Source organism: Nicotiana tabacum, chromosome 19 (assembly GCF_000715075.1).
Source record: "Nicotiana tabacum cultivar K326 chromosome 19, ASM71507v2, whole genome shotgun sequence".
Lineage (NCBI taxonomy): Eukaryota > Viridiplantae > Streptophyta > Magnoliopsida > Solanales > Solanaceae > Nicotiana > Nicotiana tabacum.
Genome location: NC_134098.1, coordinates 105,013,538 through 105,030,039, shown reverse-complemented (window position 1 = coordinate 105,030,039; position 16,502 = coordinate 105,013,538). Strand labels below are relative to the sequence as shown.

At 38.3% G+C, this 16,502-nt stretch overlaps 1 protein-coding gene across 1 annotated transcript; it reads left to right on the top strand.

The window, feature by feature from the left end:
- Nucleotides 1–9,290: 9,290 nt before the first annotated feature.
- LOC142173629 (uncharacterized) lies at nucleotides 9,291–10,273 on the top strand. The gene is made up of 3 exons (XM_075239255.1): nucleotides 9,291–9,487; nucleotides 9,652–9,829; nucleotides 9,917–10,273. The coding sequence occupies exons 1-3, from the start codon at nucleotides 9,291–9,293 to the stop codon at nucleotides 10,271–10,273; spliced, it is 732 nt and encodes a 243-aa protein (XP_075095356.1).
- Nucleotides 10,274–16,502: the final 6,229 nt, after the last annotated feature.

The following is a 16,502-nucleotide window of genomic DNA, read 5'->3' as shown; positions in this document are numbered from 1 at the left end:
TAACAGGTTGCAAGAGATGTGCTAATTTTTCTATGATAAAATATAAAGCTTAGTTTATCTTAGTATATAAGAACTTCTCTGATGAATTTAGTAGGTACGTTTGTAACGTGTGTGTTTAACAGATAAATGAGGTCACGACGCATCCCAAGAAGTTGGCTAAAGAATATTAGATCATATGGATCAAGTGATCAACAAAAAAGAATATATATCAATTATCATTCTTTATTCTTTGAGGCAATCCACTAATGTTGTACCATGGTCGCTTTAAATAACTCATTTTTAGGCAAGAAGATAAACAAATCGATAGAGACAAAGCAAAGTGATATCGACATTTGTGATTGATTTATTAAATTATACATAACTTATATTATTAGGAAAATACATTTAATTTAATAAATCCTTACCTTACATCCATAACGTGCAAAGTTTTACTTTCATCCACCTCCTACCTAGCTAAAGGTACCAATTATGGAGTAGTACACGTTTTTAGTCCTTAACCAAACACAAATTCGATTTTCACAATTCCTCTAATTTCCTTCTCGCTGCTCAAACCAATTCAGTATCTTACTTAAAATTTTATTCCCTCTATTTCATTTATATGAAGTGCTCTTATCTTTTGGTAGGTCTAACTTTATCTTCAAAACATAACTTTGAGCACTATTCGTCTTCAGTTTTTGTAAAACATGAGCACATTTAGTCCAGCTAACCAAAAACACCCAAAACACTAAGAATTTATAAGGGCAAAAGAAAAAAGTGAGATAAAACTGGTCCAACTCTTGAACTCTCGTTCCTCAAATCTCCAAAATTGTGAATCCATAGACTAGACGAATTCAGGATTTATAAAGACATCTGTTAGCTTCGAACATTCCGTTGGTATGGTTATCAAGTTAGAAGCCGAAAGCCTTTTACCAATTTGACTAGATTTCACATTTTTCTTTGTGTCTGCTCAAACATTAATGCAATTTAGTTTCTGCATTCAGTTAGGCCCATGGATGGGACATAGGACATATGAGTAGACGGCCCAATGATCCACCATGACGAGGCCCATCCACCCATCTTTCTTATTGCATGGCACGTCAATATATAGAACATTAAGCTAGCGTTTTGACATAGATTTGATTCAAATCTGAAAAAAGAGTTTATGGAGTTATGTTTGGACATGCATTTTATTTAAAGAAAAGTTAAAATTTTGTGAGTGGAAGAAAAATTTCACCCAAAAAATCCCCTAAACTAGTTTTTGGGAACTTGAAAATTTTTGAATTCTTTTTACAAAAAATATCATATTTCATAAACAAACAATGTTTTCAAATTCCTTTTTTTTTTTTGAAAAAATGAAGCCAAAATTAGTCTTTCCCTCTAACCCCACATGTGTAACTTGCTCACATTGCTATTACGGTTCTGAACAAATGAGAAATTTACAGTAAATTAATAACAGATAAATTCTCATAATACAAAACTTGCATTAGAGACCAAGATTCCCTAGTTAATACATGAATTTACCTTATAGTAAGCGATTGAATGTGTAATTATTTTTTGCAACTTAAACTCCTAAAAAAATCAGGAGGATCACGGAGAAAACTAGCTGAACGTATAGCCACTATAAGAGGCGTTAGTGCATTTGTCAATCACGTCAAAGTGTTAGCTAGGAGTACAGACTACAGACTACAGAGTACTCGAACTAAGAGGAAGGTTTTGGGCCTTTGTTTGTGCTTCCTTCATCATTATATGCGGTAGTGACTTTCTTTCTGTCTCTTCATTTGCAAGATTGGATTTAATACACATGCATATATTCACGTAGACACTCGCAGCTCAATTATTACACGAAAATAATGTGATCCATGATACGAGAATTTCACTTTCTGATAATTGTATATATATATATATATAAATTCCGTAAAAAATTCTGTATAAATCCAAACTAGACAATTTATGATAGTATGTTTGATACTATTTTTATAAAATTCTGACTAAATAGTACTTCTTATCAAATGCTCTTAACTATCACCTCATGATAATATCAAGCGAAATAAGTACCTGCAGAATCCGTTGCATCTGCCATCTTGTAAAATGTAATTGTCACTGGTCTTTGGACAAAAATCAAAATTTAAGCGGCACCAGAATTTCTACGGTTCTACTCATAAGAATAGTAGCATCTCTTATATATTGGTTGTCGTTACTACAAACTAATTAGAGATACAACAACGGAGATATAGATTTGAATCCAATGAAAAAATATAGCTAAACTACAACATATAATTAATCATTATTTTGTAACTACGTTCTAAAACCACTATACATCTTGAGAATCATCATTGAATAAAATTTTCTAGTATCATATAATAATGGATTTAAAGCATTGTCCTAAAAGGGACTTTAAAGTATTGTCCCAATATTATTCTGAAAATATGAGTACTGTGCTATAATAGAGAGTTAGTTTGTATACAACTCGAACAAGGGCACTTTAAAATCATTATATTCTTTCGACAATTGAGAGATAATGTGTATTTTTAAATACAAAATTATTGGCATATGTGAAGCTGACTGTGTATGTAGATGTCCAGTTTATATCCAGTTGTACAAGAGTTAGGTATAATTTATAGTTAGTTGGTTATTAGTATTGTTAGTGCACGTGTTAGTTTGTTAAGAAAAATACGTGTATATAAATGCACATATACTCAACAATAAATGTGAAGTGAGAAAATATCATTTTTACTTTCTGAAAATAATCTCCCCTTCTCTCTAGAAACTTCCGCCGTTGTTAATCAACTGAGCTTCTCAACTGCGAAGCAAGTTTCTTCATGGTATCAGAGCGGGAGATACTGGAATCTCACGTGATATAATCTTTGATTCGATTTGTTCTCTGTTTTATCTGTTCACAGTAATTTCAAGATCGTTCTCTTCAACAATGGGCGATTCCTCGTCGGCGGCAGAAAATGTGATCGAAGCTCAATTATTACACGAAAATAATGTGATCCATGATGCCAAAGTTTCACTTTCTTAAAATTGTACATATATATAAATTCCGTAAAATATTTTGCATAAATCCAAACTAGACAATTTATAATAGTATGTTTGATACTATTTGTGTAACATTCTGACTAAATAATACTTCTTATCAAATACTCTTAACTATCACCTTATGATAATATCAAGCGAAATAAGTACCTGCAGAATCCGTTGCATCTGCCATCTTGTAAAATGTAATTGTCACTGGTCTTTGGACAAAAATCAAAATTTAAGCGGCACCAGAATTTCTACGGTTCTACTCACAAGAATAGTAGCATCTCTTATATATTTGTTGTCGTTACTACAAACTAATTAGAGATACAACAACGGAGATATAGATTTGAATCCAATGAAAAAATATAGCTAAAATACAATATATTATTAATTATTATTTTATAATTGCATTCTCAAACCACTGTACATCTTGAGAGTCATCATTGAATAAAATTTTCTAGTATCATATAATAATGGATTTAAAGCATTGTCCTAAAAGGGCCTTTAAAGTATTGTCTCAATATTATTCTGAAAATATGAGTACTATACTATAATAGAGAGTTAGTTTGTATACAACTCGAAAAAGGGTACTTTAAAATTATTATATTCTTTCGACAATTGAGAGATAATGTGTATTTTTAAATACAAAATTATTAGCATATGTGAAGCTGACTGTGTATGTAGATGTCCAGCTTATATCCAGTTGTACAAGAGTTAGGTGTAATTTATAGTTAGTTGGTTATTAGTATTGTTAGTGCACGTATTAGTTTGTTAAGAAAGACACGTATATATAAATGCACAGATACTCAACAATAAATGTGAAGTGAGAAAATGTCATTTTTACTCTCTGAAAATAATCTCCCCTTATCTCTAGAAACTTCCGCCGTTGTTAATCAACTAAGCTTCTCAACTGCGAAGCAAGTTTCTTCATGGTATCAGAGCGGGAGATATTGGAATCTCACGCGATATAATCGTTGATTCGATTTATTCTCTGCTTTATCTGTTCACAGTAATTTCAAGCTCGTTTTCTTCAACAATGGGCGATTCCTCGTCGGCGGCAGAAAATGTGATCGCAGCTTAATTATTATACGAAAATAATGTGATCCATGATGCCAGAGTTCCACTTTCTCAAAATTGTACATATATATAAATTTCGTAAAAGATTCTGCATAAATCCAAACTAGACAATTTATGATAGTATGTTTGATACTATTTTTGTAAAATTCTGACTAAATAGTACTTCTTATCAAATACTCTTAACTATCACCTCATGATAATATCAAGCGAAATAAGTACCTGCAGAATCCGTTGCATCTGCCATCTTGTAAAATGTAATTGTCACTGGTGTTTGGACAAAAATTAAAATTTAAGCGGCACCAGAATTTCTACGGTTCTACTCACAAGAATAGTAGCATCTCTTATATATTGGTTGTCGTTACTACAAACTAATTAGAGATACAACAACGGAGATATATATTTGAATCCAATAAAAAAATATAGCTAAAATACAACATATAATTAATTATTATTTTGTAATTGCGTTCTAAAACCACTGTACATCTTGAGAGTCATCATTGAATAAAATTTTCTAGTATCATATAATAATGGATTTAAAGCATTGTCCTAAAAGGGCCTTTAAAGTATTGTCCCAATATTATTTTGAAAATAGGAGTACTGTACTATAATAGAGAGTTAGTTTGTATACAACTCGAACAAGGGCACTTTAAAATCATTATATTCTTTCGACAATTGAGAGATAATGTGTATTTTTAAATATAAAATTATTGGCATATGTGAAGCTGATTGTGTATGTAGATGTCCGGCTTATATCCAGTTGTACAAGAGTTAGGTGTAATTTATAGTTAGTTGGTTATTAGTATTGTTAGTGCACGTGTTAGTTTGTTAAGAAAGACACGTGTATATAAATGCACATATACTCAACAATAAATGTGAAGTGAGAAAATGTCATTTTTACTTTTTGAAAATAATCTCCCCTTATCTCTAGAAACTTCCGCCGTTGTTAATCAACTAAGCTTCTCAACTGCGAAGCAAGTTTCTTCATGGTATCAAAGCGGGAGATATTGGAATCTCACGCAATATAATCGTTGATTCGATTTATTCTCTGCTTTATCTGTTCACAGTAATTTCAAGCTCGTTCTCTTCAACAATGGGCGATTCCTCGTCGGCGGCACAAAATGAGATCGCAGCTTAATTATTATACGAAAATAATGTGATCCATGATGCCAGAGTTCCACTTTCTCAAAATTGTACATATATATAAATTCCGTAAAAGATTTTGCATAAATCCAAACTAGACAATTTATGATAGTATGTTTGATACTATTTTTGTAAAATTCTGACTAAATAGTACTTCTCATCAAATACTCTTAACTATCACCTCATGATAATATCAAGCGAAATAAGTACCTGCAGAATCCGTTGCATCTGCCATCTTGTAAAATGTAATTGTCACTGGTGTTTGGACAAAAATCAAAATTTAAGCGGCACCAGAATTTCTACGGTTCTACTCACAAGAATAGTAGCATCTCTTATATATTGGTTGTCGTTACTACAAACTAATTAGAGATACAACAACGGATATATGTATTTGAATCCAATGAAAAAATATAGCTAAAATACAACATATAATTAATTATTATTTTGTAATTGCGTTCTAAAACCACTGTACATCTTGAGAGTCATCATTGAATAAAATTTTCTAGTATCATATAATAATGGATTTAAAGCATTGTCCTAAAAGGGCCTTTAAAGTATTGTCCCAATATTATTTTGAAAATAGGAGTACTGTACTATAATAGAGAGTTAGTTTGTATACAACTCGAACAAGGGCACTTTAAAATCATTATATTCTTTCGACAATTGAGAGATAATGTGTATTTTTAAATATAAAATTATTGGCATATGTGAAGCTGATTGTGTATGTAGATGTCCGGCTTATATCCAGTTGTACAAGAGTTAGGTGTAATTTATAGTTAGTTGGTTATTAGTATTGTTAGTGCACGTGTTAGTTTGTTAAGAAAGACACGTGTATATAAATGCGCATATACTCAACAATAAATGTGAAGTGAGAAAATGTCATTTTTACTTTTTGAAAATAATCTCCCCTTATCTCTAGAAACTTCCGCCGTTGTTAATCAACTAAGCTTCTCAACTGCGAAGCAAGTTTCTTCATGGTATCAAAGCGGGAGATATTGGAATCTCACGCGATATAATCGTTGATTCGATTTATTCTCTGCTTTATCTGTTCACAGTAATTTCAAGCTCGTTCTCTTCAACAATGGGCGATTCCTCGTCAGCGGCACAAAATGAGATCACAGCTTAATTATTATACGAAAATAATGTGATCCATGATGCCAGAGTTCCACTTTCTCAAAATTGTACATATATATAAATTCCGTAAAAGATTCTGCATAAATCCAAACTAGACAATTTATGATAGTATGTTTGATACTATTTTTGTAAAATTCTGACTAAATAGTACTTCTTATCAAATACTCTTAACTATCACCTCATGATAATATCAAGCGAAATAAGTACCTGCAGAATCCGTTGCATCTGCCATCTTGTAAAATGTAATTGTCACTGGTGTTTGGACAAAAATCAAAATTTAAGCGGCACCAGAATTTCTACGGTTCTACTCACAAGAATAGTAGCATCTCTTATATATTGGTTGTCGTTACTACAAACTAATTAGATATACAACAACGAATATATGTATTTGAATCCAATGAAAAAATATAGCTAAAATACAACATATAATTAATTATTATTTTGTAATTGCGTTCTAAAACCACTGTACATCTTGAGAGTCATCATTGAATAAAATTTTCTAGTATCATATAATAATGGATTTAAAGCATTGTCCTAATAGGGACTTTAAAGTATTGTCCCAATATTATTCTGAAAATAGGAGTACTGTACTATAATAGAGAGTTAGTTTGTATACAACTCGAACAAGGGCACTTTAAAATCATTATATTCTTTCGACAATTGAGAGATAATGTGTATTTTTAAATACAAAATTATTGGCATATGTAAAGCTGATTGTATATGTAGATGTCCAGCTTATATCCAGTTGTACAAGAGTTAGGTGTAATTTATAGTTAGTTGATTATTAGTATTGTTAGTGCACGTGTTAGTTTGTTAAGAAAGACACGTGTATATAAATGCACAGATACTCAACAATAAATGTGAAGTGAGAAAATGTCATTTTTACTTTTTGAAAATAATCTCCCCTTATCTCTAGAAACTTCCGCCGTTGTTAATCAACTAAGCTTCTCAACTGCGAAGCAAGTTTCTTCATGGTATCAGAGCGGGAGATATTGGAATCTCACGCGATATAATCTTTGATTCGATTTGTTCTCTGCTTTATCTGTTCACAGTAATTTCAAGCTCGTTCTCTTCAACAATGGGCGATTCCTCGTCAGCGGTAGAAAATATGATCGACGACACTCATCCTCTGTATATTGGTCTGTCGGACATTCCTAGTTCAGTAATTGTTCCTGGTAAGCTCACAGGATCAGAGAATTACGGCCTATGGAGCAGGTCAATGCGGATTGCACTTATGGGGAAGAAGAAGTTAGGGTTTGTCATAGTAAAGTGCAAGAGAGACTCGTACACAAGTGACTTGCTAGAGCAATGGGAAACCTGTAATGCGATTGTTCTTTCATGGATAATGAATAATGTTTCGGCAGAACTCCTTGAAGGAATTGTCTATGCATCAGATGCTTACCTCGTTTGAGAAGACATGCGAGAGAGATTTGACAAAGTCAATCGAGTGCGAAATTTTCAATTACACATGAAAATTGCGACCTTTTCACAGGGCACTAACTCTGTTTCATGTATTTTTCACGGTTAAAGGAAATTTGGCATGAATATGATGTACTGGTACCTTTTTCTGATTGTGGCTGTCCAAAAGCAAGGGATCATGTGGAACAAATACATCAACAAAGAGTTATGTAATTTCTGAGCGGTCTCAATGATTCATATGATCAATCAAGGCAACATATCCTTATGAAGACTAATGCGCCTAATCTCAATCAAGCTTACGCGATAATAATACAAGATGAAAGTCAACAATCTGTTGGAACTACTGTTCTATCAGATAAAATGAATACTATAGCTATGCAAGCTCGAAGAGCCCAAGTATTTAAAGGAAAGAAACAATTCCCTAAATGTGAACATTGTGGGATGAAGGATCATACAAAAGAAAATTGCTATAAAATCATTGGTTATCCTATGGATTTAAAGCCTAAGAAGAAATTTGGAACAGGAAACTCGGATGGCTGGAGAAGAGAGCCTCCTGCAACAGTCAACAGTGTAGAAGGATTTTCTTCATTGTAGCGAGCTAGAACTAATCAAGGAATATCTGAACACAAAGGTCACTATTTTTAACTGATGAGCAATATAAGAAAATTTTGGAGTTGTTGAACAAAAAACATGAGAGAACCAGGCCAATTGTACAAAAGAGAATCATACCAACTTTGTAGGTATTGTCACTTGCTTGATGTCTGAGCACACACCAAAGGAATAGATCATAGATTCCGGGGCTACTCATCATATTGCTGCTAGTTTTAAAATATTACAAGGTTGTGATGATGTATGGACATCTAGGACTGATAAAGTGCACCTACCAACATGGGAAGTAGCTTATATCACACACGTTGATAATGTGAACTTGTTTGACAAAGATGTTGTTCAGAATATTTTATATGTGCCTAATTTTAAGTACAATCTACTGTCGATATCAAAGCTGACCAAAGAGCTCTCTTGTGCTACCACATTTTTCCTGATTTTTATGTATTTCAGGATCTTTACAGTGGCAGGGTGAAGGGGATTGGTAGAGAGAGAGGAGGCTTATACATTCTTAAGGAGAATTCAGATGCAAACAGACTTGCTAGAATAAGAGCTGTTGCAGTAAGCAATTACAGTGAAGAAGGCAATCTATGGCACATGAGGTTGGGCGACCCATCTGTTACAACTATGAATCATATAGCAGACCTAAGGAAAAAAGTTAGTAGTACTATACAAAATGATTGTTTTGTTTGTCCACTAGCAAAGCAGTCTAGATTAGAATTTCCAATCAGTAGTTCTAGAGCTAATTTGCCATTCAATCTTGTACATTTAGACCTTTGTGGACCCATTAAAGTGCCTACTTTCGACATAAAGCATTACTTCTTAACTGTTGTGGATGACAATACTAGATTCACATGGATTTATTTTTACAATTAAAGTTTGAAGTTATAGTTGTTTTAAAGCAGTTCTTAACCATGGTTAAAAATCACTTTGAAACTATGATTAAAGTTATAAGATTCGACAATGGAACAGAGTTCTTTAACTCTCAATGTGGTACATTGTTACATAATTTTGGGATAATACATCAGAGTATTTGCCCATATACTCCACAACAGAACGATGTTGTGGAAATGAATCCTAGATGTGGCAAGGGCCTTAAGGTTTCAGGCAAGTATTCCTATAAGATACTGGGTATGTGTGTGCAAGCAGCAGTCTATTTGATAAATAGGCTATCTTCTAGAGTTTTGAATGGTAAGGTTCCTTATGAGATGTTTATCATAAGAAACCAATTCTTTGACATATCAGAATTCTAGGCTGTTTGTGTTATGCTACTAGGTTGGTCAAGGGAGACAAGTTTGCACAAATGGCCAATGCATCAGTGCTTCTTGATTTTTCAGAAACCCAAAAGGGCTACATATTACTGGATTTGTCTTCTAATATGTTTTTTGTAAGCAGGGATGTGGTGTTCAAAGAGATACTTTTCTCTTTTAGACAAAAATCTTATCCAGAGATGGTACTTCCAAGTGTTGTGCCAAGGCATTTGTGTGCCGATAATCCCTTGACACCAGTAGAGACAACACATACATCAGGTATGCAGTAGGTTCAAGTACCTGCACTTGCAGAGACAGAAGAACATCCATTCTTTGAAGTCGAGCATGAACAAGATGATATATGTGAGGAATTGGGGCATGAGCAAGGTGTTGAAGATGCAGAGTTGGAGCAAGATTTGGATCAAGTTCCTACAACAAAGACTAGCATTCATGTTGTTGATGGAAGAAGAAAGACAACTAGAGAGTCCAAACAGCCTATTTGGATGAAATATTATGTTACACATCCTCCAAAGGCATATTGCCTTTACCCCATATCAGACTACCTATCATATGCAAACACCTCAGTGAAGTATCAGTGCTATCTTGCTAAATTCTCATCACTTGTTGAACCACAAACCTTCAAATAAGCTGTTAAAGATGCTAGATGGATTGAAGCTATGAAGTATGAAATCAAGGCATTAGAGGAAAACAAAACATGTGAAGTAGTAGATCAACCCACTGGGAAGACTACTATAGGATCAAAGTGGGTATACAAAATCAAGTTCAAGGCAAATGGAGAAGTGGAGAGATTTAAGGCAAGGCTAGTAACAAAAGGGTACAGTCAAAGAGAAGGATTAGATTATCATGAGACCTTCTCACCTGTGGCAAAAATGATCATAGTAAGGTCTGTTATAGCATTGGCAGCCTCAAAAGGTTGGGAGTTATTTCAGATGGATGTGTATAATGCCTTTTTGCAATGAGACTTGTATGAAGAAGTCTATATGCAAATGTTAGAGAGATTTGGAAGCCAGGGGGAGAAGAAAGTGTGCAAGTTTATCAATTCATTATATGGGATTAAGCAAGCCTCTAGGCAGTAGAACATTAAATTGACTGAGGCCTTGACAGATGCAGGTTTTGTCCAGAGCAGCCATGACTACTCTCTATTCACCATGAAGAGCGGCCGAGACATTGTGATTATCCTATTTTATATGGATGATTTGCTCATAACAAGGAGCAATTGTCAATTAATAGACACATCCAAGAAAATTCTGCAACAAAAATTTAAAGTGAAGGATAGGTGAATTGAAATATTTCCTGGGGATAGAGATTATGAGGTCCGAGGCTGGTGTATTGCTGAATCAAAGGAAATATGTCTTAGAATTGATCTCAGAGATAGGACTAAGTGGATCAAAAACTGCAGTTGCACCTCTGGAGACAAACAAGAGGCTCACAACTGTAGAATATGATGAAAAAATGAAGACAGAGAATGATAAACCACTGCAGATGTACGTCTAAAAAGAGAGTCTGATGGGAAAGTTGTTGTATGTGACAATAATAAGGCCTAACATTAGCTACACTGTTCAGACCTTAAGCCAATTCATGCAGTGCCCAAAACTTTCACACTGGGAGGCTGCTGCTAGAGTAATGCGATACTTGAAGGGAGCACCAGGGCAGGGCATTCTTTTGAGATCAAGACCAGCTCGAGAACTGACTTGTTGGTGTGACTCCGACTGGGCAGCATGTCTGAATACTAGAAGGTATGTAACTGGATATGTGATTAAGTTTGGAGACTCTTTGATATCTTGAAAATCTAAGAAACAACAGACTGCCTCGAGGAGTTCCGCAGAAGCTGAATATAGGAGCATGGCGTCTGGTGTGGCAGAAACCACTTGGTTGCTGGGTATGTTTCAAGCGTTAGGAGTGCTAATTTTACAACCTGTGACAGTCCTCAGTGATAGCAAAGTTGCCCTATAATTCGCCGCAAATCCTATTTTTCATGAATGCACGAAACATACAGAGATCGATTGTCATTTTATTAGAGATAAGATTAAAGCTGGAATCATCAAAACCCAATTCTTGGGTACCAAGGATCAACATGCTGATCTCTTAACTATGGCCTTGAGTAGTGCTTAACATGTGTATTTGATGTGCAAGCTCGAAGTGTTCAACGTGTTACACCCTCCAGCTTAAGGGGGAGTATTGGCATATGTGAAGCTGACTGTGTATGTAGATGTCCAACTTATATCCAACTGTACAAGAGTTAGTTGAGTTAGGTGTAATTTATAGTTAGTTAGTTATTAGTATTGTTAGTACACGCGTTATGTTACGCGACGCCTTCCTGAAATTCCTTGGAAGGGCGACGTAAGGCTAAGCAACCGATGTCAGTACGGTTGTTATACGCCAACTGAGGTCCTCTCCGTACGCTAGACTAGATTGTCAGTGCCGTACGGGAAAACCAATGTCATGAGCAATTGAGCAGCGGAAAATAAGCAATTGATGATGAAAGCTGATGATTGTATTGATGATGATGAAAGCTATTACAAGATGCAATGCGGTGTCGAGGGGAGATACACCAGTACAGAGAATTGTTTGAATGCTTTGGTCCCCCTTAATAATGCTTAAAAAAAAGTTACATGAGTTGACCTAAGAAAGCTGTAGTAGCACACTGAAGATGAATGAAGTAAAATTACTCTATAATTATAATGAAAAGGACTTAGTCTTCTATGGAAGCAAGTCCGATGACAGCAACTTTGTCTTGAGCATTAGGGTCTGCGCGCGCATTGCTGTTGGCGCGCGCGGCACTATTTGGATCTGCCAGCGGCTGGGCGCTGGTGCTTGGCATTGGGTATGTGCGGGGCCACTGTCTGTGCGGGCAGCGCTGTTGGCAACATGATGGTTTATGCGCGCGGAACTGATGGTATTCGCCAGCCGTTGGGCGCTGGCACTAATTATCGGTGGGGCGACAGAGGCGCATGCGCGCTTGTCACTTGGCGCTGCCGAGACCACGGGGCCGACCATGGCACTAGGCGTTGGGAGGCTTGCCGGGATGCCACGGGGTGCGTCCAAGGGGTCATGGGTCGATGATGGAAAGCAGCCCATGACATTCTCCCCCACCTGAGTTGGCGACGTCCTCGAAGCCTTACCTGCAGGATGATGATGATTGGTCAGGCTCTTGATGGTTGGAGGTCTGTTCCCCTCGGTGTTGTGAGGTGGCTTTCTGAATGATCTTCCATGTATTTCTGAAATGGCCTGAGGCGACTGACATGGAAGACTGGATGGATTTCCCACCAGGCTGGTGTGTTCAGCTGGTATGTGGATTTTTCGATGCGCCTTTCAATGGTAAAAGGCCCGATGTAGCTTTGTAATAGGCGAGGATCTTGGGTCCTCTTTGCAAACAAGTTCCGCCTCGAGGTTCTTACCATCATTTTTTCCCCTGCTTGATGTTGGGCAAAGCGAAGGTTTTGTTCGGCATACCTCGTTGCCCTGTCTTGGGCTTTGACAAGATAGCTCCGCACTATCTTTAAAGTTTGCTCCCATTCTGTCGAGAAACTGGCAGCTCGATGAGATGTTGGCATGTTTGGTGCATTCACATTCTGTGGGAGTAGCGGTTGCTGTCCGGTAACAATTTCAAAAGCGCTTTTGTTTGTATGGCCGTACTTTTGTGAATTGAAACACATCTGAGCAGCATCCAGAAGCTTTACCCAATGTGTTTGTGACCTGGTTGCAAATTGGCAGAGATATTCCTCCAGCATGTCATTGAACCGGTCTGTTTGATCATATGTTTGCTGCTGATGATGGCTTGAGTTGTAACTCAATTTGGATCCGAGGCAACTGAAGAGTTGGGTCAGTTGCTAGTGAAGCGTGGGTCGTAGTCACTAATGATGTTGCTGGGCATACCCCAATGTTTGACAACATGAGAGAAGAAGAGTCGAGCTGTATCTTCTATCGATATGTTCTGTGGGGCTGCGATGAAGGTAGCATACTTGGAAAATTTGTCTACTACCACCATGATGGTTGCATGATTTCCGACCTTGGGTAATCCTGTGATGAAATTCAGGGAAATGCTTTCCCAATGTCTCTGTGGGACAGGTAGCGGCTCTAAGAGTCCCGCTTGCGCTGAGTGATCTGACTTGTCCTTTTGGAATGCTTGACAAGTCTTCATACAAAGAGGGGCGCCATGAGTTGTTGGACGCTGATGATCTGATGTTTGATTGATGATGTTGAGGGCAGCCAGAACCGTAGGTTCAGGTCTGTTGGTTCCCTTCTTTGACTACATAGCCGAGATGTTTCCAGCGGCCATCTTTATGGGTATGCACAGTATGGTTCGGGGTTTGGCCCCGTCGTCCCCCATCATTAGGAGCATGTTGGCATATGGTGTCGGGATGGTGTTTGTTTACCTGAGGAATTCCAATCCCACTATCAGTTCGCAGTCATCGATGATAGTTATGCGTAGATCGAATATTCCCTTGTATGGGCCAAACTTCATTGGCACTTCTTTGGCTATTCCACTCACTGGCTGAGATGGAGAGTTGATAGCCTTGATACGACCTTTGAATTTTTGCACTGCTAGACTGAGGCGTTACACCTGAGTTGAGGGTAGGTAGTTGTGGCTAGCACCCGTGTCTGTCAATGCCCGAATAGGTCTGCCGTTTACTTTTATGTCAACGAACATAAAGGTCCTCTTTTGTGATGTGGGAGGCCTCTTGTCCGCCTTTCCTTTCCCTTTCTTGTCGATTGGGAATGCGTTCTTCTTGGGGTTGCCAGCACTGATTCCCGCCAAGGTATCATGAATGGAGCCAACAAATGCGTTGAAGGCCCCTACTTGTTCTGCGCCGACTGAGCCGTCCTGATCTGACTCATCATCGTCAACAATTTGTTGAGCATTGATTTGTGTATTGGGGCATTGATTGTTCCAATGTTCCCCGCCGTAATGGCAGCATTCTGATGGGGGGCTTTCTCCGCTGATTATTGTTGACTGATGCAGCACTGTTGCTGCTTGAGGAAGGAGTCTTTGATTTGGATGCACCTCGATCTCTTCCGTTTCTGTTGGGGCCACCGTTGCTAGGTTGGCTCCCATTGTATCCCCCTCGAACAGGCTGCTGGGGCCTATCCTTATGAGTTTCCAACTGATAATCCCCAAGGCACTCTACAACTTGAATGGCCTTGGGCAGGGTATCTACCCGTTGTCTTTGCAACTCCACACGAGCATGAGGTTTCAAACCTTCTATGAATGCGAACAATTTGTCTTTGTCCCCCATATCCCGTATGTTTAGCATGAGTGCGGAGAATTCACGCACGTAGTCCCGCACCGACCTGGTGTGGCGGAGTTCACGCAACTTTCTCCGTGCATTGTATTCCACGTTTTCGGGGAATAACTGCAGGCGTATGGCTGCCTTCAATTCTGCCCATGTGTTGAGAGTATCTTTACCGGCCCTGATGGCTTCGTATTTGACTCGCCACCAGAGTTTTGCATCGCCTTGAAGATACATGGCAGCAGTTGCTACCGTTTTGGATTCCTTTAACTGTCCCATGGCATCGAAGTATTGTTCGATGTCGAAGATGAAGTTTTCCACTTCTTTGGCATTCCGAGCTCCACTGTATGGCTTTGGTTTCGGAATTTTCAGCTTTTTTGGCACGGGGGCAATGTTCATGGCACCCCTGATTTGGTTTTCGCCTCCTTTGAGCAGGCTTTGAAGGGCAGCATTGACAGCATTGAGTTGGCCTATCAAGTTGTCTATGATTTGCTGCATGACGGTCAATCTGTCTGCCTCTAGTTCCCGATGGGCTATATCCTCGGCACGCTCCTGTTGGAGGTCCTCGAATTTGCCATGAATTTCGGTTGCCTCGACGGCAGCCGTTTGCCGGTCTTTCTCAGAGTCATGACTGATATTTGCTATGTCAATTTCGGCCTGCCGCATTCTATAGTCCAGGTCGTCCAACCTTTGCACTAGGCTGGTTTTTAGATCAGGCAACGTATCCACGATGGGCCGTAATTCGTCAACCGTCTCTTGAAGGGTCGCGATACGATCCCCATAATTCACGATGGTCAGAAATGGTGATGATGATGGCAATGAGTTCCCTCGTCCGATGTCGAGCCTAGGCTCTGATACCAACTATTACGCGGTGCCTTCCTGAAATTCCTTGGAAGGGCGATGTAAGGCTAAGCAACCGATGTCAGTGCGGTTGTTATACGCCAACTGAGGTCCTCTCCGTACACTAGACTAGATTGTCAGTGCCGTACGAGAAAACCAATATCGTGAGCAATTGAGCAGCGAAAAATGAGCAATTGATGATGAAAGCTGATGATTGTATTGATGATGATGAAAGCTATTACAAGATGCAATGCGGTGTCGGGGGGAGAGACACCAGTACAGAGAATTGTTTGAATGCTCGAATGTTTGAATGCTTTGGTCCCCCTTAATAATGCTTAAAAAAAAAACCCAAAGTTACATGAGTTGACCTAAGAAAGTTGTAGTAGCACACTGAAGATGAATGAAGTAAAACTACTCTATAATTACAATAAAAAGGACTTAGTCTTCTATGGAAGCAAGTCCGATGACATCAACTTTGTCTTGAGCATCAGGGTCCGCGCGCATTATTGTTGGCGCGCGCGGCACTATTTGGATCTGCCAGCGGCTGGGCGCTGGTGCTTGGCATTGGGTCTGAGCGCGGGGCACTGTCTGTGTGGGCAGTGCTGTTGGCAACATGATGGTTTGTGCGCGCGGCACTGATGGCATTCGCCAGCCGCTGGGCGCTGGCACTGATTATCGGTGGGGCGACAAAGGCGCATGCGCGCTTGTCACTTGGCGCTGCCGAAACCACGGGGCCGACCGTGGCGCTAGGCGTTGAGAGGTTTGCCGGGACGCCACGGGGTGC

Coding starts and splice junctions, on each gene's coding strand:
- LOC142173629 (XM_075239255.1), top strand. CDS start 9,291: ATGGTTAAAAATCACTTTGAAACTATGATTAAAGTTATAAGATTCGAC. Junction 9,488..9,651: donor GGCCTTAAGGTTTCAGGCAA/GTATTCCTATAA, acceptor TTATGCTACTAG/GTTGGTCAAGGGAGACAAGT. Junction 9,830..9,916: donor AAAAATCTTATCCAGAGATG/GTACTTCCAAGT, acceptor GGTATGCAGTAG/GTTCAAGTACCTGCACTTGC.